The 27,630-nt window shown below is 35.8% G+C and overlaps 1 protein-coding gene across 1 annotated transcript in view; it reads right to left on the bottom strand.

The window, feature by feature from the left end:
• CDH4 (cadherin 4) overlaps positions 1-27,372 on the bottom strand; it is a 1,241,109-nt gene extending 1,213,737 nt beyond the window's left edge. Inside the window, exons 1-2 of the mRNA XM_051976684.1 lie at positions 27,260-27,372; positions 23,921-24,032 (exon numbers count right to left, since the gene is read on the bottom strand). Coding sequence (XP_051832644.1) covers positions 23,921-24,032; positions 27,260-27,316 — 169 coding nt within the window. The 5' untranslated portion in view covers positions 27,317-27,372. The remainder of the gene's footprint in view (positions 1-23,920; positions 24,033-27,259) is intronic.
• Positions 27,373-27,630: the final 258 nt, after the last annotated feature.

Genomic DNA, 27,630 nt, shown 5'->3' with positions numbered 1-27,630 from the left:
TCTTTCAGGAGAGAAAATGTTTCTTGTAGACCATGTGCTGACAGTATCTAAAAACACTTCACTTCAAAATCCCCTCTATGTTTGCTGTCTACTGAATGCTCTCACCTTAAAACAATTATAGTAAGCATTTTGTTCTCCTCCCTTTTCCAAAGAATACAATAAAAATCTAGCTATTTACAACAAACCTCTCCATAGCAGCATGGCAAAGGTTGGAGTGCATATTTTCAACAGAGGACAAGAATTACCTGTTACCTTGCTGGAAATGGAACCTAGGGGAAAGCCTATCTGCAATTGCAGTCTTTATGAATCACAATAATTATCTTACTTCTCAGCTCATATCTAAGATTTCAATACCAAACAAGAGACTGTCCATGCAATGGGCCCTCAACACAAAAAACAGAACTGCCAGCTCATTTTGAGAAGCTTGAGGCTACATGTAACACAGAAAAGGAGATGAATCAATAAAATGTTATCAGTAAAACAGTTTGATTCCTGCTCAGTTAAGCACACGGCCACTTTTCTATCTCAATCCCCTCAGGTCAATATAATTTTACAGTTACCCAATTCTCCCTAGTAAAATGATACAGGCAGATATATGAGATATGCTACAACAGTCTTTTTGGCCTTGGTGAGGGTTAGGGGTAGAGGGAGTATCAGGGTGGGAAGGACTGTATTAAAGAAGTGGGGAATCTAAATTGGAAATAATACTAGGTGAACTCTTTTTGAATTCCTGATTTGTATCACTAGTACATGGGCCCCCGAAACAAATCATCTGTGCTGAGCAATAGCACAGTGAAGAACTTCATATTTAGTAACACTGCCCTTTGTGCTTTGGAATGAAATAACACAGACCTCTTTACTCATAAAACAATGTCCAAAAATCATGTAAAGAAGGTCTACCTCAATTTTCCAGAACCAGGCATACACATGTTCAGGTTACATATTAATTTAAAAATCAAGGTTTTCCCTAGTTCATTAGACTTCCCAAAGTTACATCTCAGAACAAACCACAACAAAGAGAATCCAATAATTGTTGTTGTTATCCAATTATGCTCTAGGACACCTGAAGTTAGCACAGTCCACGAAGGAGTACTTTGATTGGGCTAAGATCTACTTGTCTTACATTATCTGTCAATGGCTTAATAATTAAAGTAGCATAGTCTTATTATACCGGTGCAAAATGAAAAAAATGCTTCTCCTTATTTTCCCCCATGTATTCATTCTTTTGCAATGATCTTATATTTACATTTTTCTGCTTGTCAGTGTCCTCTCTTTTAGGAGGATGCACAGGGAAAAGTTGACTTGTCTTTCAATACAAGTATGTCCTTCCTGATATGGGGGGCAAGGAGGAGGATAGGAGAATCAGTTATTAAATCTATCTCTCTTTCTCTCCTCCTCTCCATTCAACCTTCTCTCTGTGTGTGTCTGTATGTCTGTGTCTCTGTGTCTCTTTCTCTTTATCTCTTTCTCTCTGTCATCTCTCTCTCTCTCGCTCTCTCTCTCTTTCCTTATCTCTCTCTCTGCCTTTCTCTCTCGCCTTTCCCTCCTTCTTGTCCCATCCATTCCATCCATGCAACAAAAATTGGGAAAAACTTCACCTACATTACAAGGCACATCATTAAACTCTGGATGCACAAATCCACCCAGAACTACTAGAATTTAAGTGCTAAGATGGTGTTCTTGTTATCCCCAAAGTATAGGGGGGGACAATGTGGTCTAGTGGGAAAAGTCTTAGATTTAGAATTTGAAATCCTGGGTTTAAAAACTAATTTTTTAATACTTCCTGTGTGCCACTGGGAAACTCACTTAATCTCTCTAGATCTCAATTTCTTTATAAAATGAAGGAGCTATTCTAGATGATCACTGATCATAAGAGATTATAGATCTATTTAAGGGACTGCAACTCTTTTAACTTAGAGCCAGCTTAATTTATATCCTTTGTTTTGAAATACAGAAAACCTAAGTGATTTCATCAGTGTTTATAAGAAAGTGAGTAGAGGAGTTGGAATTTTGAGACTAAGTCCTTTGAAAAATCCAAAGTTCCTTGCACTGTCTTGCCTTCCTTCCCTAAAACTTTCACTTATAATTCCTCTCATCTACCTACCATAATGGTCAAAACTCAAGAGTTATAGATTAATTGTGGACAAAACTTTTAAAAAGGCAGATGCTTATGAGAAGGGCAACCTAAAAGCAACAGCAGCAGCGACGACAACAACAACAATAACAACAAAATGAAAGAGAAAAACCCATGTGAAGCAGAGAGTCACAAAAATAGTGAGTTGGAAGTGTGGAGATTTGATTGTCATGGATTAACAGAAGCACTGATGATATTAATATTTGAGCAAAAAGTAGAACAAATAATAATAATTACAGCTAGCATTTATATAGCACATTTTGGTTTGCAAATCACTTTGCATATACCTCCTTACTGAATCTTCACCACAATTCTGGAAAATAGATGCTACTATTATCTCCATTTTACATATGAGGAACCTAAGGCACAGGGAGGATAAATAACTAGACCAAGATCCCACAGCTAGTAAATGTCTGAGGCGGTATTCAAACTTAGAAATTTCTCACACTAAGTCCAATTATTTTATTCATTATGCCTGAGGAAGGAGTTTGTATATGTCATGGGGAGGGGCTAATGAGAGGGAAATACATGTATGTAACGCATCTGATCTTATGATAATAATCATCTGATTACATGTCATGGATGGAAGGATGTGAAGCTTTGTCTGGGCCTGGCTGGATAGAGTTGATTAGGGAAGCTTATATTTATTCACCAATCAGAACAGTTTAGTCTCAGGATGACATTCTCAACCTGGATGATTTCATTCCACTATAGTTACAAGCATGGTCTTTATAGGTCTAGCCCAAAAGGTACTATGCCAGTGGGAAAAAAGGAAGAATACCAGCCAAGCAGATGGCAAGATATTCATGGAGGATAGAAAGGAAAGAATTTAGTAGTTGCTTTCTATCTTGATAGCCAGAAAGAAAACCAATGAGGAAATGGAGATGAAAGAAAAAAAGGAGGGAAGAAAAAAAATTTTTTTATCATAACCATGGAAGGACAAGTTCAGGTAATGTGCTTTACTGTCTGCTACTGCAGGAAAGGAAGATCATTATTTAGGAGCTATCCAAAACAGAACAGAAGCTAATTCAAGAGGAGCAAAATGGCAGGTTTAACATCACATTGCTGTGCTTAAAATGCTATGGCATCTGTTATCCCTTGGGCACAGCTGCTTCACATACAGGATATATTAGTAGCAGCCAGGAGCTGTCCATAACTGATGCTCCTTCAGAGAAGCAATATGGCAGAGATTATCACATGCTCATGCTTACAAGGACAAACTCACACTCACTGAGTTGAATATGGCAAACTGCAGATGAACTGGACATCCAGTTTCTTATAATCACAGTAATAAAATCTCTTGTACTTTCCTGCTTGTTGTTCCTCAGACAAGACTTTCCATCTCCCACCCTGAACATTTTCACCTCCATATCTGGAATGATTTCTCTTATCTCCACCTTCTGGGCTTTCCTCAAGTCCCAGCTACAATCTCATATTCTATAGGAGGCTTTCCCTAGTAGTCCTTAATCTTATACCTTCCTTCTATAACCCCCCAATTTATCCTGTATGTGACTAGTTTGTATAGTTGTTTTCATGTTCTCTCTTTTATTAAACTGTGAGGTGCTTTAAGAACAGGAATTGTCTTTTGCCTTTTTTTGTATCATTAGCACTTAGCACAGTGCCCACAACACAGCAGTAACTTAATAAATATTTACTTAGTGACAGAGTTCTCAGTCTCCTTTGCTGGATCTTCATTCAAGTGTTGGTGCCCCAACAAGCTTCTATCTCTTCTCTTCCTATCCTCTTATCTTCTCTCCTCTCCCTTCTTCCTTTTCCTCTCCTTTTTTCCCTCTATATTATTTCACTTGTGTATCTCATCAGCTCCATAGATTCACGTATCATCTCTATGCTAATAATTCTCAGATCTATTATTCCACAGGATCCTGTCTTGCATTTCCAACTGCCTATTGGACATCTTAAACTGCATATCCTATTTTTTTCTGATTTTGGACATTCTTCCTATACTGGGCCCCAATTTCTTATTTACTAACCTGTTGCCTGACTCATTTGCTTTGTGAGACCTTGCTGTACAGGACACTCACTGAAACTCTACTAAATTTTGGGAGATCTCAAGTCAGGACTACAAAAGATTTATATACGCAGTCCCAGGCTTTGCACTTTTGCTCCTTCATCTGCACTGGCTGAAATCCATAAAGTCTCCCTTAGAATTTTTTCTTGTTCCATACTTAATTTCCCTCCCTCAGCTAGAATTTTCCCTTTAACTTCTCAGGATAATTTGGCCTCAGGCATTATAATTAGAACTGGTTTTTAAATAGTTATTTGCAAGTATGTCCTATCTGTACAGCAACATCATAACCTTCTCAAAGGTAAATTCTTTATCATTTTAGCATTATGTCTCTCCTTCCCCAAACCTTAGAATAAAATCTTGCCCTTAGAAAGTAGCTATTAAATGCTGAATTTGTTATTTTCAAGCCAATTCAACAAACATTTATTAAGTTTGATAATGACAATGATCAAGAAACAATGCTAGGCATTGAGTATATGGACAAAGACACAGAATGGCCTCATATTTCAAAGAATCAACATTCTATTAAGAGAGGACAACATGAACACAAAAATATCAAAATACATGAAGGATCTGTGATTCCATAAGTATGAAATCTCCTAGCTTGGAAATTCCCTCTATTGATACAGATCAAAAGTATTTTGTTACTTAAACTCAAGTTACAGATTGCCTGGCAGATTCTCAAGTGAGCTAAATAGATTAAAATGTAGTTGGCAAGATACTTAACAAAATAAATAAAATATAATAAAAACAAGATGATAGTCCATTTTAATACTAAGTCAACATGCGATCTGCAGGAATCCTTATGTATAGATTAATGGAGGTTCTTTTCTATTTGAATTTGATACCAGCGATTTATGAAATAAGATTCAAGAATCTTCCAGGGGTCCCAAAGCTTAGATGATTTGCCAAAGTTTCATAATTAGCAATAATCAACAACAATTTAAGTAGCTATTATTGTGCTAGGCAACTTTTATTCATTCCTAATGGCAAAAAGACAAAAATAAAGTCATCTTTGCCCTCAAGAAGCCCGAATTCTGTCAGCACCCATGTGCTGAAAGCATTAGACTGGGATTAGAGATGCTTGGAGTGTAATGTGAGCACTTCAGTGCCTTCTATTTTAGTTAGTTTTTCAATGTCCTGGAATAAACTCTCATGGAAGTCCCTACATATCAGTCTGGCAATGGTACATGATTGACCATCTCTTGTCTCTAAGACTAGGATAAATTTCCTTCTCACCCCTCTTTTTCCTTAAAGGATCAGTTCAAGTGCTACTTTCTCTCTGATCCTCCCAATTATTAGTGTTTTTTCTCTATTCCAAACTTTACTGAGGCTGTCTAGTTAATCCATTGTACCCTTCATTTCTTACATAATAAAATACTTATGTTGAATGAAAGAAGAAAGGAAAGGCAACAAGCATCTATTAGGTACCTATTCTATGCAAATATTATGCTAGGAGCTTTACAAATATTTTATCTTATTCTCACAAAAACCTTGGTTTGCAGGTCCTAGAATTATTCCCGTTTTGCAATTCAGGAAACTGAGGCAGGGAGAGGTAACCCAGTATCTAAAATCTAGATTTGAACTCAGATCTTCCTGAGTCTAAGTCCACTGCTCTACCCAATAAGCCAACTAACTGCCTGAAACAAAAGTTAATCTCCACAGGAAAATATAAACTTTTTTAGAGTAGAGACCATTTCATGCTTTCTGTGTATCAAATTGACACATGCTTACTACATTGAAAATTTTTTGGTTAGAGACACTCTGAGATCCTTGAAGCAAGGGTTTCTTTTGTCATTCAACAATAAACAAATTAAGGGAGAAAGATAGACAGCAATACATAATACCAAAAGGGCACCTTTTCACTAATTATATATATTCCTCAAGGGCTGGTATTGTCTCTGTCTGGCCCAGGCAGTCTCATAATAAACAAAATCAAGGAAATAAATAAAATGTCTCCATCATCAGGCGTCTGACTTTTTATGGACATCAATATGACTCTATCTTTAAGGTTATCAGAAGTCTAGTAATTTTTAATAATATAATAGAATAAGAGAATATCAAAGCTTAAAGGGAATTTAGATACATAGTCAATTAAATCCCTATGTTCCTATAGTGTAATAAATTATGTTTTACAGACATGGAAATTGGGGAAAAGACAGGTGGAGTGACTTGTTAAATATCATGAAGTGACAAGAAGTAAAGTTAAGGCTAGAATTGAAGGATCCTAACTACTAATTTGCTTCACTTTCTTCATACCATAGAAACTGCCTAACCTTCTTCCATTGTTGAATTTTTACATTTAAAACCAAACAAATCTCTATGCCCAAATCCTAGCTCACTACTTACCACTCTCTCAGCTTTAGATTCTTCATATGTAAAAGAAAAAAAGAGCTGGAACAGATGATCTTTTGAGTCACTTCACTCTCTAACATTATGATCTTATGTTTGCTGCTTTAATGAACTTTATAGATGAAACAACTTAGATGATGTTTAACTGAATCTATCTAAGCAAGACTTAGGACACAAGGTATCTTTTGAGATAATCTAAAATAATATCCTCATTTTGTCATAAAGAAACTGTGCTCCAGCAAAGGTCAATGATTTGTTTGGTATCTCACATATCTAAAATGACCTAGAATTAGGATTCATAGTTTTCAAACTTCTAATTTAATTCTTTTGTCATTGTGTATGTAGTCTTTATACTTCTTTTTATAAGAAATAGCTTAGGATTATGACGGAACAGGAAAGTATAGATGCTGTCCTTGGTCTCTGGTAATACATTTATACCAGGAAGACAGAAGAAACACAGTGATGGCATTAAATTCTAGCCTAATAGTAGAAATATAAACAAAATGAGACTTTAATTTGTGTAAGGGAGAAAAGAAATGTGCTCAAATTTCAGTGATATAAGCAAAGCTATCCTATGTCTTCCTAAACTAGCAGATTAGCTCTATGACTTTCCCTAAACAGGTTATCATTTTAACATTGGAAAGCACTAGACTTACCCTTAAACAGCAAAGCTACAATTATCTCTGTACAGCCTGTATCAGCACTCTGCAGTCTCCTGCCTAACGAACCGACTGTCAGAGATGCTAGCAGGATGAAGAGACCTATATCATGCTAGAAGACCAAGCTTATCAAAATCCAGCCACATTAATCCTTTTTCTTACTTCAGAAATCAAATAACTTCCCGGAGAGAGGCTAGAGCCTCGTGAACAGCATTTCCATTGGGAGAAGGGAGGTGTAGATTAACGGTACAATATGTTCAGAAATAAACAGATAAGCTTTTGCAAGCCACCACAGCCCTAAGCAGTTGCACTGAAACTAGCCTTCTCCAAGAGCACAAACAAGCATCAAGAATAATCACCTCCCCTACCTTTGTCTTACAGCAAGAAAAATAATTGGGAATTAATGTAATGGTCAATAAAATAACAATAATCAAGAATAATACCATTTAATAAGAATACAACTTTGTCTATCTTGGTATTTAAGCAAGAAGGATATATAGTATTTTAAAAAATCATCAGGCAGAGAAGTATAAGAAAATCCCGTCATGGCTACAGAAGGGAATACCTTCCTAATAAAAGAAAAACCTTTCAAAGTCAGGAAATGATGTGGTTTTCTTTGTATATTAAGGGAGCAAGTCAGAGCTATTTCTAATCATGTTTATGTCCTTGTGACTTGAATAGGTAGATTAATTCCATACTTCTTTGAATTCTCAATCTTGGAAAAGGAACAGATAATTTTAATTTTGCCACAGAACTACTGCCCAAGTTCAGATTTCTATGGTATTTTGTGGTTTATAAAGTGCATGCCTTATAATATCTCTACAACAAAAGGTGAACATTCCCATTTTATAGATGAGGAAAATAAGATCAGAGGGATTAATTAAATTGTCCAATGTCACAGTCAGTAGCGAGCAGAATCAAGATAAGGACATGTGTTTCCTGATTCTAAACTCAGTATTTTTGTCATTATAAGCTACCTTTCTAGAATTATGCCCTATTAGAATCTAATGATCTCCAATAAGCCTAATTGGTGAAGGTAGAAATGCAGTGTCAAAAGCCTCACAGAATTGCAGGGAAAGCATCTGTCTTGGAACTTTCTCCTGGGAACTCCCTTTGTAACTGATGTTAAATCCTCAATGGAAAGGACATTAGAGGAGAAGATGTGGGAAAGAAAAAAAAAAGCTAATAGAGTCACATATCTGATCAATGTATATTGCTTCTTAATCTTCTCTTATTCTCTCCTGTTCCCTAGCCCAGTTGCCTGCCTTTCCTCACCCAAATCCTAACTGCTTTGTTGCAAAGGAGCCTACAAGTTATCAAGTGGGTCGATTTTATGCATCCTTCAAATCTATACCTTCTGCTGAGCACCTGTCCTTCTGGTCCCTCCTGTGATTTCTTTTGAAAATGAAATATTCCTGAAAAGGCAAAACCAAGAAATGCTCTTATCATAATGCACCGTAGTCTTGCCACCTGGAGTCTCCCCTGATTACTGCATCTTCCTTTTCATGCTCTAGCATGAAGCTACACTCTTTGTTACTTACACTACCCAGAATCTTAAATTGTTGTTTTTAGGCTTCTTTTTTAATTCATGTCATCTCATACTTAAAATTCAGGAGACAGAAAAGAGCCGGAGATGATGGGTTATAAAGTGAGAAAGCTTTATGGTAATAAACAGGTAGACAAATGGGCTTATATGATTCAGACTCCAGGACCATATTACAAGACTGTAAAACTATGGCCTGTGGCTCAAATCCAGCCTGCAGAGTAATTTAATCCTGCTCACAAAGAAATTAGAAAGACAGCCTGCCTGTCCCCCTGTTGTGCTGATTCAGCAGTGCTGGAAGCCGAGAGCTGCTTCTTCTCACTAAGAATCACTGTTGCTAGTAGTGCCAATTTAATGCAACAGAAGATCACTGGATATGAAAAAAGCAGGAAAATTAAAACACTATGAGCCAATTTTTTTTTAGCTGGGGGAAACATGTTTTCTTTGATTTTACAATTATTTATTCCATATGCACAACAGACATTCATCACTAATAGAAGTATCTCCTAAACTAGAGGGCAAAAATAAGTTACGATAACAAAATAATAATTAAATGTGAATAAACATTATATATTTATATTGGTAAATATCACTATGCCTGACAGATAGTAGTGCTACATAAATGTTTATTTCTCCTCTTACCCTTATAGCAAGCCTTTATGTAGAGATTAAACATTTGCAAAATACTTTACAAGTATTATTTAATTTTATCCTCCCAAACCCCTGGGAGATAGGTGCTATTATTATCTCTATCTGTTATTGTTGTGGTGGTTAAATTGCTTTAGTCATGTTCGACTCTATGATCCCAGTTGGAGTTTTATTTGAAGAGACATGAAATAGTTTGCCATTTCCTTCTCCATCTCATTTTCCAGATGAAGAAATTGAGGCAAACAGGGTTAAGTGACTTGATCAGGGTCACATAGCTAGTAAGTGTCTGAGGTTGAATTAGAACACAAGTCTTTCTAACTCTAGGCCCATTATATTATCTACAGCACCACCTAGCTGCCTTAAATCATACACTAAGTATCTATGCCTTCCTATGAGACTTTGGAAAAGTGCCTTAATTTTTCTGTTTCTTGGATTCACAATCCACAAAAATAGTAAAAATATTTTCCCTCATCATAAGTATAGGGAAATGAGCATCATAATTTAGTCAGAATTTCTGAGGACAAGTTCCCAGTTCTGGAAATTTGTGACAACCACATAATAGTTTTCATGCTTGTCACTTGTTCATTGCCCTGTATACCTTAATATTAATTACATGGATGTACCGACAAAGATAAAGAAAATAGGATGGTTTCTCAGGCTCCCAATCTGGAGCAAACATTGAATGCTAAAATCATAAAAGCTGAACCAAATGTTCCTGGGAACTCAGTTGTGTCATTTCTCTCTATTCCCTCTTTATAAATGCTCCATTATTCAAACACATGTGTAAAATACTAGTCTAAGATGAAACTACAGTAGTTTCAAAGAATATGAGATTTGAAAATGGTCATCAGAGGCCTTTGTAATTTTGGTGGAATGGAATCTGTAGCTACTAGGCTATTTTTATTACCTAGGATTAGAGAAAATTGACATATAAAACATGTGATTTTTTTCCCATATGGAAGTTTCCCATTTCTATGAGATCAATACTAAAGTCTTTAAGGGATACAACAATAAATAATAATGTGGCATAGCTTTATTTTAAAATCTCTCTAAGTTTGTGGACTTTTTATCACAAACTTATAGTCTTTGGGAGTATCCTCCTTCTGACTTTAAAAAATAAGGGAAAAATAAGAAAGAAATTTAATAATATTATTACCACTGTTTCTGAAAGAAAAAACAAATTAGATTAGGATCTGTTCTAAACCAACTTTTTAAAGTGTAAGTTTCTGAAAAACCAGGGAGCTTACTGGCTGACATGTTTGGAATATTTAATTCCTAACATTATCAATTCATTCATACTCAAGCATCAAATATAATGGAACATAATCCAATCAAAGAAACCTATATTAATAAATAACAAGAAGTAACTTATTTTTATGTAATGTCTCTCAACCCCAATGATCCTAAAAAGCTTTTAAAATCATTATATAATTTATTTATTCCAATTTCAAATCTATACTTAATGTCAAGAGGTCTCTGGCTTAAATATACAGAATCTATAAAGAGGGAGAATCTATGACATGAAACCACAGCTTGATGAGAGAAAAAAACAAACAAACATTACAAAGGGCAGGTGTCTCAGTCCATTTCTGGGAGCAGAGCTGGGGAAGGGATAATCTCATTTTACACTCAAGATTATAAATTGACACCTCAAGTTTTACTGAATTTTTTTTAAATCCCCTGGTAATGGTAACTGATATTTGTATAGTATCAAAGTTTGAGGAGCATCTGACATATGTTTTCTGAACCTCACAATAAGCATGTGCAGAAATTTAGTACTCACATTTTTACATTAATGAGGCCATTGGACTTAGAAAGGTGACTCATAGTTGCACAGTCTTTAAGACAGGATTTGAAGCTAAGTCTTTATGATTCAAAGTTCAGTTCTCTATCCACTATAACACACTGGCTTTCATTTTCCCATGTATCCTGAGACAAGATCACATGAAGCTACATGAAATACTGGGAAAAGTTTTTAATTTTGAGTTAGAGGACGTGGTTTCAAATTCCAGCCCTACTACTAACTCTATGAACTAGATAAAGTTAATTAACCTTTCTAGGTCTCAGTTACTCAACTTACAAAAAAAAAAAAAGTCTGAGGTAGTTAGATTGGAGGATCTTTAATGTCTGTTCTACTAATAAATGTGTGATTTTATAACTCAGATAAAAGTCTTTTCTTCCAGAAATTCTATTTCCCTGTATTTTACAGAAAATTCTCCATAATTTCCAGAGACATTAAAATAAGTGAAAGAAAGCTGAACAAAGAAATTGAAAGGTAAAGAAAGTAAGTTCCACTATCAGAATCCATATTGGTTTCTAAAACCAATGTATCTATTAGGGTGGCTGAACAAATACAAGCTTAATATATTTCAGGAAGAGAAATCAAGATCTACATCTTACCTAGATTAAGAGGTGACAAACACCAAATCATGTGGGAAACTTAAACAATTAACTAACAGATAATATTTAATAATCAACCTCACTACCATCAAAGAAATACTGGATGGGTTCTTATAAGCAGGGAAGGAGTACACAGCAAGTCAAAAGTGTAAATTTTTCATTAAACAAAGGATGATGTACATCAGAGATTAGCAAAACTTTTCTCCTCTAAAAATGTCCTATTTTAAAACCATACAAAATAAAAATCTCGCCCCTTTCAATGTTTAAACAGAAGCTGAACATTTGAAAGAGCAGCTTCAAATTAATTTGCAAAGTCCTCATTTTTTCTGTCCAAAGATACAGATAATTCTTCTATCCAGTGAGACTGAGTCTTCCTGTGTTTGGTTTTTGTCTTTGAATTTTTGCTTAGCTGCAACTGGGCATCAATGATAAAATATGCCATAGCAAAGCAAACATCAAGTCTTAAACTTTTTCTCCCACCAGTTAAGAGTGTATGGCCTAGATTTCTAGACCCTATTCCCTCCCCAATTATACTAGTTCTAAGAATTTTTGAGATTCAGTTCCCCTTAAAATTCTAGCTACTAGAATTTTTTAAAGATGTTTATCCTACCATTCCATCTAAATAAAAAGTACTGCCTGAAGACCAATCTATAGATATATATATACCAATATATACACCAATATATACATAAGCTCATTATAACAGTCAAGATATAATATCTGAAACTGTCCATTTACTATATCTCCCATTAGGGAATCTTTTTCTGGTGAGGATATAAAACTAGGCAACTACAAAAACTCACTTAAAATAAACATAGTAGCTACTTTAGCTACTAGGCTCAAAAAACAGTGATTTTGTACTATTACTAATAGTATTTCAAAACATCACTACCACGTGTCTTGGAAAAATATAGTTTAGTCTTTCATTTAGAATGCAGATGCAATAGACTTCAAAGCTAACCACTGGAGAAGAGTAAATGGTAGGAAGATCTGGCCCACTGAAAGCTAGCTCAACAGCAGCTTTCGCTGCCCAGTTGTAAACTGTCAGTTTTCAATGGAACAAAGCAACCAGCAAGAAGCTGCCTGAAAATAAGAAGTGAAATATTCAGACCCTGAAATAATGCCTTTTTGCATTTCTCCAGTGAAGCATTTTTAGGGAGTGAAGTTTCTATAAATACCTCTCTGCCTGAAAATGTACTATCATTTTGTCCCTGTTCAGTGAGCTGCTCCTCATCTCAGCAGTAGAGGGAGTCTGCTCTTTTTCCCAATAGAAGTGCTGCATTTCTGTAAAACAATCTATTTTTTTTTCAAATGCAAAGTGAGCTTTAGATTAACAAAATATTTACAATATACCTATGTGATGTCATCTCAATCATAATTCTTGTGAAAACTCCACTTGACAGAGGCAGATAATGAAAAGAGATCAAATGTACTGTGCATATGTTAATTTCAATAAAATTGTTCAATGTCATGCTTTATAATATAACATACTAAACTACCCTAAAGTGCCTCTTTTACAATTTAGGTGGGATTGAAATGCACAGTATTATTTTAATGTACTCATCTCAATGGCATTTTAGGATGCCAGTTATGGTATAAAACATATACCCTCTGGAATAATAACAATGCACATAAAATGGCACCAAACCATCCTTACTCAGTGTCTCTATTTACTTTAGCAGCTCTTCAGATATGAAACTAAAATTTTAATACTGCAGATTGTAGCCAATGTACAAATGACTCTTTATCTATGTGCTCTGTCTCTCTTTGCTTTCTAAACATAGTGTTTTGATGTATGAATTCAACTCCATGTGGGTACCTTCAAGTTTGTGTGTGTGTGTGTGTGTATGTGTGTGTGCACACGCACACACACATACATACACACACACACATTCCTGAGTCATTTCTTCTGGCACAAAAAAGATGCCAACTTGGAAGATGAAGGATCATTTACTTCTTCATTTGTTCAAGGGCAAAACAATTATGTCCTTCTATGCATATAGTTTTTATACACACATTATATTTAGTCTGGGAAATTGAGAAGCCACGTCGAAACTGAGAAAACATACATTTAAAAAAGCAACAGTATCCTTAAAATGATGCCTGTCGCTAAACTTTTAGGTTTAACTGTATGGATTTCACCAAGGAAAGTAATATCTCCACTCTAAATTATCACAAGGAATGTGCTCTTATTAGTAAAGCATGGGGCAGCCCTCCTCTGGCCCAAGGATGTTTATATCTCTCTAAAAGCTTACCTTAATCCTTTCTAAATCCTATGACACTGTCAGGAGGAAAACACTAAGAATCCAAACAAGATGAAGTTAAAAGAAGCAAGATCTTCAGTTACTGACACCTTGGTCCTTATTTCATACTTCTCTGATCTTCAACATTGGGGGAAAAAAAATCGTCATTTTAGTGCCCACTAAGAAGCTGCCAAACTAGATCCTAATTACAGGCAACTAGAAAGATAAAAAAATGTTCTGATGGCGATAACCCCTAGATAAAGTTTCTGTTAGTTTCAAATGATCCAGATGGAAACTAACCTATCTTATGCTATTAATCTGTGACATCTTAATATCTGCCACTATTTAATACTAAGTATATGAGCTAAAATAACTTTCTACTACAGTTGTACATTGTTGTTTTTATTTAATGGCCATTTAAGATAGCTCTTTTTTAAACTAATACAATAGCAAATGAAACAAGAGGGATAATCCAGGAACCTAAAAGGGGACAGCATTGCCATTTTCAAAGATCTGAAAGGAATTATCATTTAAAAGAAGGGTTAGATGAACTCTGGCTAAAAAGGCAGTAGAAATTACAGTGACATGGATTTCAATCCAATGGGAAAAGCTTTGTAACCATTAAAAGCAATTAACAATGTATATTTACTTGCCCAAAACCTATAGCTAGAGGGATTTAAGCAAAGAGTGGATGATCATATGTTAAGGATATCACAGAAGAGATTTCTACACTGAGTGAAGTTTGATTAGATGACCTTTGGTCTATTTCAATGCTATATGATTTCATCTAGCTTAAAAACTTATTAGCCTTGGGTTGAATGGGAAAAAGGAACAAGAATGGATGAGCAATGCACACCCTTTAAAACATGTTTACTAATAATCCAATAAGCATTTCTTATTTATTATGTACAAACGACCATACTTGGTGCTGGGGCTACAATGATCACTACCAACACCAATGTTAACAGCAACAACACCTGCCCTTCAATGAATTTATATTCTATTAGGAAGTGGTGAGGGACACAAAATGTAAAAGGCCAAAAACATTTAAATATATACAAATACATACGTGTGTACGTATGTATATACTAATACATATACACATGATCATTTTCAGGAGAAGAGAATATTAACTAGAAGAGATTGCTCATCTTCCATAGGACATGATATTGACCTGAGTTTTAACAGAAACTATGGGTTTTTTAAACATGTGAATAAGGAGGGAATAACTTCTAGGGATGGAAGAAAGCCTGTGCAAAAGTCCAGAGACAGGAGATTTGAGGGGAAATAATTTTGAAAAACCAAGTTATATTTTGGTATAAAAGAGACTTTAAATGGGAAGTTTTTTTTTTCTTTAGCCTAATGGCAATAGATAGTCATTAAAGGTTCTTAAATAGAAAAGTCAGACTTTTCATTTAGAAATATTTATAGAATGTAATATTACACTGAAGAGGAAAAGTGAAGTTTTAGGTAGTAAGTATCATATTTGCAATTAATTCTAACTGTCCCCTCACAGAGTGAAATGACTTATACAATAAATAGTGGCTAATATTTATTAGTGCTAGAAGACTTACAAACTGCTTTATACAATGAATTCTTTTGATATTCACAATAACCCTAGTAGGTACACTGCCAAGCATATTACACCCATTTTTACAGATGAGGGTTTAGGAACTCAGAGAGATTAAATAATTTGCCCAAGGTCAGCCTAGTTAGGATGGGTACTTAAAGTGCAGTATATTTTTTAGTACGCTTCTCTATCTTAAGATGACAATATTCTGTAAAACTTTTCCTATTATGATGCATATGAAGTGACATCAAACAAGTCATTTGCTTTAAGCCTCAGTTTCTTAATCTGCAAAATGAAGATGATGGGTTAGGTGAGTTTTAAGGTCACTTTTGATCCTATAATCCTATGTCAGTCACCATCAGCCGATCAGAATTACAAAAGAACCATTTCATTGTTTCTTCCTACCCTTTGCCAAATGGTGAGTAAGAAAGATGGGAAACAGTCTATTCTTCTGGGCAAAAGAATAAAAAAGGAATAATTAGTTGTACTGAGTTGCTCTGAGTTGCCAGAGTCACCATCATGAAAGAATGTGAGGTAACATCAGGAAAAAAGCAACAGGTATAACCAAAAGAAGTGGCATGACTGATAATTCTATACTTTACACATAATAAATAGTCATGGGATTCAAAACCGAGATGAAATCTTTATCCAGCATTTTCATTTTACAGTTGAAAAAAATTGAGAGGTTAAATGACTTCCGCAAAAATTGCAAAGCTACTAAGTAGAAGAGCACATAGATGAATCCATGTCTTCTTAATTCCAAATCCATCTTTCTTTATGTTACATGTATTATCTCTATTACCTAACTGGGAGCTTACTGGAGCTCACAAGTACTATTATGTTTTATAAGAATAAAGATATGAGAACTTTAGAGACCTTAACTGAAAGAAATTAAATAAAAGGTTTTGAGGGTTTTTTGTTTTGGTTTTTTTTGCCTTTTTGAAAAAAATACAGGAATTCACTCGTGAAGATTGTACTTTCAAAAAAGTCAGAATAATAGGTAAATCCTTTGAAAAGACAGATGCTTTGCTTTTTTTCTTTTATCTGAATGCTTCTAATTAAGCTTAATGTTTACTTAACCATGCTTTCATCAAAAAAGAAAAAAAAAAGAAAACTCCCTTCCTTTAATGTTAACCTGCCTTCATTTATCACTACCTAAAAATCTATAAAAACCTTTCTTTCAAATTCCAGCATTTAAAAACTCATATCATAAAATTCATAAGGCAAACAATGCATTTATCTATATTAAATATGCTTTTAAACTTTAACAAAAAAAAACACTGGAAAAAAATCCCAGCAGGATATAATTAGAAAATTTATATTTTTGAAGGTAAAAAATTGGATGTCACGAAAGCCTTACCAAAATAAAAGTGCTCTCACCGAGTCAGTTCATTGAGACTATTCTATAAAAGAAAGGGCAAGTGAAAAGCCCAATAGCTCAAGGTCACTGAGGCTTAAACAAGCAACTATCCTACTAATGGCTCCATTGATGAGGTCAAGAAGACCATGACACTGACTCAAATGTACAAGTTACTAACATTTTGGAGCACATGATGGCTCATGTCACCAAAAGAAAGAACAAATGCTTTGATGAACAAATACAATGTCCTTTTAAAAAATGAAAACAGCATTTTAGGTACCTTATTTTACTGTAATCTTAGAGAAAGAATGCAGGAAAATATTCATAACTTTTGAGAATGGGTTAAAAATCCAACATTTAAAGGTAGAGATAATTATTTGCTACAAGTCTCCACCAAATAAAGAACGTGCGTGTGTGTGTGTGTGTGTGTGTGTGTGTGTGTGTGTGTGTGTGTTTGTGTGTGGTGTGTGTGGTTTGTGGCTTTTCTTGATCACTAATCATAAATCTCATTAATATTACAATTCATCCACATTACACACAATTTGTGTAAAGTGGTTCAGGCATGAACTAAGCCTTCCTAAACCAAGCTCATCAAATGTTTTCAAGGGTTTCCAAAACTGAAACTTCATTAGGCTCTTTCCATCTTTTCCTTTTCCAAAAGTTGGCAAAGACTGAAAGCAGAGTAAGAGATCTGGGCTTAGGCCACTTAATACATGTCCAGCATTAAAAAATACCTGTTTGCAAAGGAAGGTCTACTTCCAATGAAGGACAAGCCAAGTAAATGTAGCCGATGTGTCTGTAAAGTTCAGATCAGCATTACATGAACAATAAAACTTTAACAACTATTTAAACTTAAAAGGTGGTAGCAAAGTAACTCTCCATTTATTTCAAAGGAAGAACCCAATGTAACACATACCACATTCAAATTCTACCATCGTGAGTTTTATGCTTATTAGTAGAGTTACTAGAAAATGTCACTTTCCTACAGAACCATAGTATTTCAGGAATGTTTTCTTTCAATTTATGGGATTAAATGGCCAAAAAATGAGAGAATTATAACAAAGAAAAAAAAAAATTGAAACTGACCCTATAGTAGTAAGAAGAGGCTAGGATTGACTGGCAGAGTTTAGCATCTCTTCTGTATCATACTGTTTTAGAGAACTGCACCAGGTATTGAAAAGTTAATTTGCCCAGGACAACACAATCAGTATGGCACAAACGTGAATCCAAGTTTTCCAGATCTTGAAGCCATTGTCTATCCATTATACATGTTGCCTCTCTAATACAGACTGCTCATATTAATCCTTATGATACTTTAATATATCTTGTGAAGATATGATATGGTTTTTAAGTTATAGAGAAGCAAAATAATTCAACATTTAATATTATGATACACAAATATACATACATATATATTGCTTTCTAGCTATAGATATTTAAATTGATTGATATGTTGTTATTCCATCATTTCAATCATGTCTAACTATTTATGACCTTATTTGGGGTTTTCTTGGCAAAAGAAACTGAATGGCTTGGCATTTCCTTTGCCAGCTGAATTAGAAGATAAGGAAACAGAGTCAAATAGAGTTAAATGATTTGCCCAGAGTCGCAGAACTAGTAAGTCTCTGAGGTTCGATCTGAGTCTTTTGATTTTAGGATTGTACCACCTAACCCATAGAATAGACAGCTAATTATGTATATAGATTTTATCATTAGCTATCTATATCTATCTGCCTATATGTTTGTATGTGCCTATATGTATATAAGTTTGTATGTATATGTATGTATATGTATATGGGGAAAGGGAGACAGAGAGAGAGCCTATGTACATTTTGGGGTAGAAATAAAGTGTGAAATAACATAAATGTTTGGGTTTCTATAAAACTATCAAACTGCACTTTATATTATTTTACTATTTTGCTTTAAAAAGTTGCATGCAACTGGTAGAAACTTCTAAACTGCTTTGAAAGCAGAACTCAACAAAAAGGATCTGGCAAAAACTTGGTAAACTGGAACAGATGAAAAGAACTGAATTAATGATAAGCTCTATAATAAACAAACTTCTGCCACTAAAATATGTTTAAAAAGAAAAAAAAAAGTAGCTATCTTTTGTTGTTTTGGTGTCAATAAAATACGAAGGCCAAATTAAGAAGGAAATTGAGATTAAGAGACCCAAAGATAGACCAACAAACCAAATCTTGTCCACAAAGGTTTAACTTTAATTTCAACAAGCCAATTTTTAATTTTTCTATAAAGTGAGAAGATTGGAATAGCTTTCAAAGATTCCTTCCAGATTTAAGTTCCAAGAATTTATGGACTTATCTACCAGCCACTGAAATCAAATATTTACATAGTTAAGTAGGGTCACTTTTTATTTAGCTGAATGAAAGCCAGGGTTTTTATAGTGATCAAAAGTGAATTTTGGTACAAATCCTCATCCAAAGAACTGAATCATCTATGTATTTGAACAGGGGAATAGTATGGTTAAAGAGACTTCCAGATTTTTTCTTTAAGTCTGCTGATCCAGTATAAAGTGATATATACTAAAAAATTACTGATATGAGTATGTTGTTTTTATCATGAGAAACAGTGTATGTATGAATAAGTTATCATTTGTATAGCACATTAATGTTTATAAAGCACTTTTATTATCTCATTTGATCTTTCTATTGTGCTTAACCTTAATTTTCAGTGATTATACTTGAAATTGCATACCATGTAGCCCTTTCCTTTCAAAATCCATTAATTCTTTCTCTTTAATAATATAATGTTAAATATATTTTAACACATTTAACATGTATTGGACTACCTACCATCTAGGGGAAAGGAGGGAAGGAGAGGGAAATTTGGAACAGAAAGTTTTACAAGGCTAAATGTTAAAACATTACCCATGCATATGTTTTGTAAATAAAAAGCTTTAATAAAAATTAATGTAATGTTAATAAATTCCTCATTACAACTCACCCTCCTATTTTCCTTCCCTCTTCCTTTCCTTTATTAAGAAAATAACTTTGCTTAGAAGACAAAAATTATATAGCCTTATGAAATTAAAGCTGGAAGGAGACTTTGAGATTAGCTAGCCCAATTCCCCTGTTTCTCCTTTTACTCAATGCTTCAACATATTTTATAGAGAACATTCAACAGGATTCTGACAATAGTGGGACTGATCTCAGAGAATAACTATATCATCCCCAAATGCTACTGTCCTGCTCCTTCCTCCCCTAAAAAGCATTATTCACCTTGTACTCCATAATGCCCACCCCTCAAAAGATGACACCAACATGGACTAGAGCTAATCTCACACCAAGTACTTTGTGGCAGAATATTAGGCTTCACCAATTCATCAGATGCTTATTGTCTCCAGTTTATGTTAAACACAAATTATTAACAAAACCATGAAAAAAGATACCAGTCTAGTAATAACCCCAGACAATTCAGACCATATTAAAGCTATATAATTGTTCTTGAAGAAAAATGGCAAGTCAATCCAATTTTAGACATATATATATATATACATATATATTATATATATCAATATGTCATTGATCATGCCTATAGTTATATTATTCCTCTCCTCCCAACAAAAAACAATATAAAGAAAACTAAACAAAAAGGATATATGCAATTTTATTAAGCCACTTTCCAGGAAATGCAAAGATATTAGACAACTGTCTTAGGGATCTCCTAGTGCCACACATTAGCTAAACTCATACCCCACATCTCTATATTTAGCTATTATGCTTATAAAGGTTCACAATACATAGTTGTTGCTACCCTATTGGGGACAACTATTTTAAGCCTAATTAGCATGAGATTTTTTAGAATGCAAATGCTTTTCATTTAGACATAAAACAAAATGCCATGACATTTCTTCTATCCATTTATCATAAACAAGTTAATTACTGTGTAACAAATAGCTCCTGCTAGAATCTGTAAGTTTCTAAGATGCTGGTGAGCTGATGGAGGCAAACAGGATAAACCACAATGTAATAGTGAATAGCTCATGGCATAGTTATAATAAAAAAATGATTCTGTGAAAGCTTTTGTTGTCAAATTAAGGTTAAACTATTTCCATCGGAATAACTCAATTATAAGCTGTCATTATCTGTTTAATTTGATTCACACACCACTTTGATGCATAATTCTTATTCAATGTGCTTATAAAAAGTACTAAAATTTACTGTGGGGGTGCAGAATTTTTCATTTCCTTGATTGTTTTAGAATTTGCTTCCTTTTCTAAAAATAATTGTAAGAAGAACAGTTTTTTTTTTTGGGGGGGGTAGTCATTTGTTAACAAATTTTATGGATCTTAAAAAAGACAGCTAGCCAGTTGGATTCAGTGTAACAAAATAGTGGATGACATCTAAGCTCAAAGGAATGGACATCTATTTTTCCCCACCTATAAAACAAGAGAATAAGTATGGTTCCTTGCTGTTTAGTGAAGTTCTTCATTCAGTTATGAAAATAAAGCTGTTATATATTTCAGGTATAGTGAGTATTTGGAAAGTAAAAAAGCCAAACACAAATGAAAACATGTTTGAGTGTGGGCATTTATTTTCTTAGGTAATTTATATAATGGATCACCTACTTCTTTAGATTATAAATAATAGAAGTTTATATTCAATTCAATTTAATTCACAAAAATTTGTTAAATGTCTCCTATTGTAAGATACTGTGAATAAAGAGACAAAAAGAAGAGGTGGGAAAGGAGGAAGAAAATGAAGAAGAAGAAGAAGAAGAAGAAGAAGAAGAAGAAGAAGAAGAAGAAGAAGAAGAAGAAGAAGAAGAAGAAGAAGAAGAAGAAGAAGAAGAAGAAGAAGAAGAAGAAGAAGAAGAAGAAGAAGAAGAAGAAGAAGAAGAAGAAGAAGAAGAAGAAGAAGAAGAAGAAGAAGAAGAAGAAGAAGAAGAAGAAAAGGAGGAAGAAGAAGGAAGAAGAAAATTTTGCTTTCAAGGAAATTTGTCATCTTCTAGAAAATTATGTTTTTTGAATAATATATTTGGGTATGTTGGTGTATATACTCACACATGCACACTTAGATGCACACACATGCATGTGTATATATGTACATACATATGTACATGTATGTATACACATTATATATATATGTGTGTGTATCTATCTATCTATATGTATAGATATAGATCCACGTAAGTCATCATAGTAAAGTGAATAGATATTTGGCTTTGGAGTCAGGAAGATTTGGGTTCAAGTCCTGAATCTGGCACATACTGTTTATGTGATCATGGGCAAGTTATGTAATGCCTCAGTGCCATAGGCAATCTTTAAAACTATGCTGCAAAAAGGTTTTGGATCTCATTGAGATTCCCTACATTGGTGAAACCATAGATCTTGTTAGAAACTAAACAAAAATAAATAAATGAATAAATAAACTCATCCCAAAGAATCTAACACATTCATGCTGGGGAAGAGAATATGTTGGGGGTGTAAAGGGCATCAAGGAGGTACAATAAGTATTGCTATACTATACATAACAATTAACTAAAGTGGCATTCTTAATTTTAATAAGATTATATAGATATATTCATCTTCAACAAATTAAAGATTCCCACACAGAATAAATTGTATTTTTTTTAATTCACATATGCAAACATTTACGTTTCTTTTAGTGATCTTTTAATCACATTCACCAAGTTTCAAAAACCCTTTTTTTTTTCCATTTTCTATTACATTCTTCCTCATGGAGACATAAATATACCAACTGCCTACAAATTTTCTGTCGATCAATGAGAGATTCAATATCATCATCTGACTGATTTAGAAGTCATTTCAGAGGTTTCCTGATGAGTTATAAGTAAAAGACATTAAAGTCAGTTTAAAAAAAAATCCTGATTGGCAGACCATGAAGATGCAAATGGGCAGACAGGTTATATCAGTATAGAAACCTGTTTTGTTTCAACACTCATCAAGTGAGAAGTGAAGCCCAAATTTCACTACAAATTTCTAATCTATCTAAAAAACTATAGTTGCTTTTCATTTCAAAAGGAAAACAACATAGTCACACCTCAGTGACAAACTGATAAGAAAGTTAGTTAAAAGATAAAACTCATATTTTCTTACTACCACAAAACAAGTTATTTGATAATGTATAGTTATAAGTGTTGAAATATAACAATTCTTTACATAAACTTCCCAACCTTCTTTACTTTGGATTCTGAAAAAACTTTATTACAATGGGAAAATCTGGAATCGATAAGGAACATATAACTCAATGTATTAAATATGAAGTTTCTTCTTCTCAGAGAAGAAAAACGGGTTTATTTCTTTTACCATGCAAATATAAAGTTTAATTAGTTTGGCTTGAAAGGGAAACAGATCAATATCCGGGATGATCTATTGTCATTTCAATTTTGAAGCTGTCTTAGAGTTTGCCATCACAAAAGTGAATATAATCCTGCAATTACTATAAAGCTAATTGGTAGTTTCTTCTTGCATGTGTGTTTTCTTGTTGTCAGTGGGGCAGTAATGAAAATGAATGCCACATTTGTGAACAGAATGTCTGTAGGCTTGTTTACCACATTTGCGACAACAACGTCTGCTTTATCATGCATTTCAAAGCAGGGATAATTTAAGAATCCTGAATTTCATACATAAAAATACTTGGGAAAAGTCTCATCTGCACATTATTTGGGTGAGGTTACAAGCCATTTTGAATTTCTTGGCCAGGAAATTGGTTACTTTATTCAAAAATGACAAAAATTCCAAATAATTTACTTGAGATTCCAAATAGCTTTCATATAGACTTACTTGTATTTTGTTCACCTTAGAAACACTGTTTATGTAAAATTAGGATGTTCAAAGGTACGAGAGTCAAAAAAAAATTAATAATGGTTGACCTTTATGCAGCACTTTGAGAACCCTATAAACCTTTATCTTGAGCTTCACAGCAATCCTAGAAAATATGAACTACTGCCCCTTTCAATTGAGAATATCATAACTTATTTCCACCACTCCAAGGTTCCCTACCTTTAAGTAACTTCTCTCCTTGCAGAACATTTTGGGAGATAAGTGCAGTATAAGTTTCTTCGGAGAAACCCGGTTTGCAGGCTGCTCTGACTGTAAGATTTCCATTGTGGGCCTAAGGGTAGAAAAACAAATTTTTCTTAAATAAAAATAAATGAATGAAAAGGCAGCAAATGAATAACATGATTATGTGTTCTATCTCTATGATAGCTAGAGTTTGGAAAGGACTTCAAACTGAATTATAGAGGTCTTTCCCAGACAATCTGAAAACATGGATTCTCAGCTGTCTGAAGTTATAACTGAAAGGGAGAGCTACAGAGAGAATGTCATGCAAGACAGGGAGGTATTATTCAGGAAGACTAAGCAGGACATTCATTGCATGCAAGCTTTCAGGGAATCATTCCAATGGGGCTGATAAGGCAGACAGCAAGGAATGGGTTTTCTACATAACGACAAGTCACTCAAGAACAGCATGTTGACTGAGAGGTTATAGGAACTTCCCTGACTTGGATCAGATGGGCTCAAGAGCTTAGTGATGAGTAAAAGAGAGCCTGGAGAAGGCACAAACAGTTTTCCAGGCAATATTGGAGTTTATTCTTTCCTCAGAGGCCTAAGAGACTTAGGTACCGGGCCCATTCCTGCTTGGTACTTTCTGGAACAGGGAACTGAGAGGGGAAGGGAAGGTTGAAATTCTTAGAATATGAAGAAAAATCTCTAAATCATGCTCTCCTCTCTATTTCCTCACCCCTCTATCCCCCCCCCCCCAAAATCCTCAAAACCTGCTAGATAGAACATTGCCATTTAAAGTACTGAAGACAAACAAACATTAGAGAGTTTGGTCCCAAGTTGCATTCTCTCTTAAAGAAGTCAGAGAATGTAACCTGCTGAAAGATTCAAAGTTGCAGCTCTCCTCAACATCTACTCCCTCACCCCTAGGAGGGACTTCTATTACAGTTCTATATCTAAAGCCAGAGGAAGGAAGAGCACCAGCAGAGTCTTTATTGAACTTGATCTCTGTGGTTCTTTTCCCTCGGAGAGTCAAGTTTATCCGATTTGAATGTTAAATGTTACAGAGCCCGAGGAGAGTCATAAGCATCATCTTTTCTTTTTTCTTTTCTTTTCTTCTCTCCTCTTCTCTTTTCTTCTCTCTCTCTCTCTCTCTCCCCCCTTTTCCTTCCTTCCTTTTTTCTTCCTTCCTCTCTCCCCCCTCCCTCTCCATTCTTCCCTTTTTTTCCCACCAGCTTTCTTAAACAGTGTATTAAAAACAAGAGTCAAATCATTAGAAAGGACACTGATTTATCCCATACTCCTCCAGTAATTAAAGAGATTAGAGGTAAAGCACAATATAAGAAGAACTATTTCTGCAAATATGGAAGTCCACTATCATGACAGACATTTTTTTTAAAACTGTATCAAACGCTTCTTTGACTTTACAATACACAAAAATCATCGCTGTCATCTCTGTTCCAAACTCAGCTGCAAGAGATGCCAGTTCCCCAGACCTCAGCTGTCTCTGACAAGATGGGCAGACTTCCGAAGAAACTGTCAGGAGAATCCGAACAGCTCTGGGCTAGGGTAGCCAAGGAAACTAAAGGACCAGGTGCTGTCCTCTCCTCTTTCCTAATTAACCACTCACCCAGGGTAGAACTTGAGCCATTAAGTGTATTGCCCCCCTCCTCCCATACATAGACCCTTTAACACGTCTGGATGGGAACTATTTCCTCAATTTCGAAACAAACCAAAGGCACACCCAAAATCCTTAGTTAGTTGCCAGGGCTATCATACACTAGCACAAAGTTAGCTCCAGTTTTTCCCGGTAAGGGTAGCTGTTGTGAGTGCATAATTCACACCAGGCCCTTTTTTTCCTCGTGGTTTGAAAACAAACATTATGACTGGTTTCTTTTGTTTATTTCCGAGGTTTAAAGGCTATGCCAAGAGCCTCTTCCTAGGGAGATTTTTTTTTTTTTTTTTGCATGTACCTCCAGACCCACTCTGTTCTGGGACTATGTCTAGGTCTTTACTCTCTTTCTACACATTCCTTAAATCTGCCAACCTGGTTACAGTCTATCCCAACCTGCTACCACCACCCTGAATCACTAAACCTGCAGTAATACTTGGCCCATGCCAGTTCGGGTGCAGTGAGCAGAGAAAAATAAAGATATTCTGTCCAAAGGGAGAAGAGTGGAAGTAATGACAAGGGGGTAGAATGGAACACCAGAGGGAGAAAGGACCAATTCCACGTCTGCTCCCCATTTGGAATTATCTGCACAGATTTTAAAATAAATAAGTAAAGGCAAGATCATCTTTCCAAAGACTAATAGCAGAACAAGGTGGGAAAAGACACTGTCCCTTGCTGACCCGACTCTTATACCACGATGCTGTGAGAGTGTTTCAAAATCTTCCACAACCAAGAAGCCAAAAGACTCTAAAGATACTCTATTTTCAAAATGCCCTGTGTGGGCTCTTGGTTATTATGGAAGTATATGCGAATGATGTATTTGTGTGCTCATAGGGAGATCCCCAGAGGTATGCCAATATTCACCTGCAAATACTATTTATTTATTTATTACCGCAGAAATTAGCGGAGACAGTGCTGTTCTGTCTAAGCAAAGCCCAGCGCGAGGAGCAGCAGAGTTGGAACCCTGATACACATATACACCAGGACTCCTCCCCATGCTAGCCAAACCCTTCTTTCCCTCCCATGCCCAGCTCCAGGCTACGCTCGCCAACTCCACAGCCGTCCTGGCTCCCCTACGAGACATAGGCTGGCTCCATGCATCCTAGTCAGAGGAGCTGAGGATGGGGAAGAGGAAAGAGGTTTAACTGGTTCAGCTACTGTAGGTAGCGTAGTAATACACACGGCGAGAACCCAGCTCCGGGTACCCAGACCAAACGAACCTCTCCTGCCCTGTTCTTCCAAACAGCCCTTCAGTTAAGAGACAGAGGGGTTGGGGGCTGCCAGAGCCAATGAATGGATGGATGGAGGAGGCTGTGTGTGTGTGTGTGTGTGTGTGTGTGTGTTTTGGAAAGCATGCCAGCGATCCAGCCGGGAGACTCCGCTACACACCAGCACTTAGAGGACACACAGTGTAGGGGTGTATATGTGTATGTGTGTGTGGTATAGTGTGTGTTTGTGTGAGCGCGTAGAGAGCGAGCTAAGCCTGCGCCACCCCCGGTCGCCACCGCCTCCCCTCTGCACCCCAAAGAGCCCGAGGCTTTGGAGGAGGAGGAGGGAGAAGAGGAGGAGGAGGAGCAGGAGTGAGAGGCAGCAGAGCAGGAGGAGGGACCCGTAGTCGCTCTCCAGCAGCAGCCGCGGGCGACCAAGCGGGGCACGAAACTTACCCGGAGCGAGCCGTAGACCGATAGCAGCACAAGTAGAGTTCCGGAGCCAATAGTCATTTTCCCCGCTGCGCCCGGGCGCCTGCACGCGCCGCTGCCGCTGCCCTCGCCGCCGCCCCCGCCGCTGCTGCTGCCGCTGCCGCTATCCCGCGCCAGCTCCCGGCTCCCAGCCCGGCAGCGCAATCCCCGGTCCCCGCCCCCCACCCCCTCCCGCCACCCCCACCTTTCTGTCCCTTGCCTCCACCTTCTGGGGAACCCAACTCTCTTGCTGTCTTTCGCCCGTTCGCTCTCCCTGTTTTTTCCCCTCCCTCTCTTGCTCTCTCCTTGGCGTGCGCGCTCGCTCTCCCTGCCGCCCGCTCCTCTTTTTCCGCCTG

Source organism: Antechinus flavipes, chromosome 2 (assembly GCF_016432865.1).
Source record: "Antechinus flavipes isolate AdamAnt ecotype Samford, QLD, Australia chromosome 2, AdamAnt_v2, whole genome shotgun sequence".
Taxonomy (NCBI): domain Eukaryota; kingdom Metazoa; phylum Chordata; class Mammalia; order Dasyuromorphia; family Dasyuridae; genus Antechinus; species Antechinus flavipes.
The sequence above is the reverse complement of the archived record's forward strand: the minus strand, read 5'-3'. Positions and strand labels throughout refer to the sequence as shown.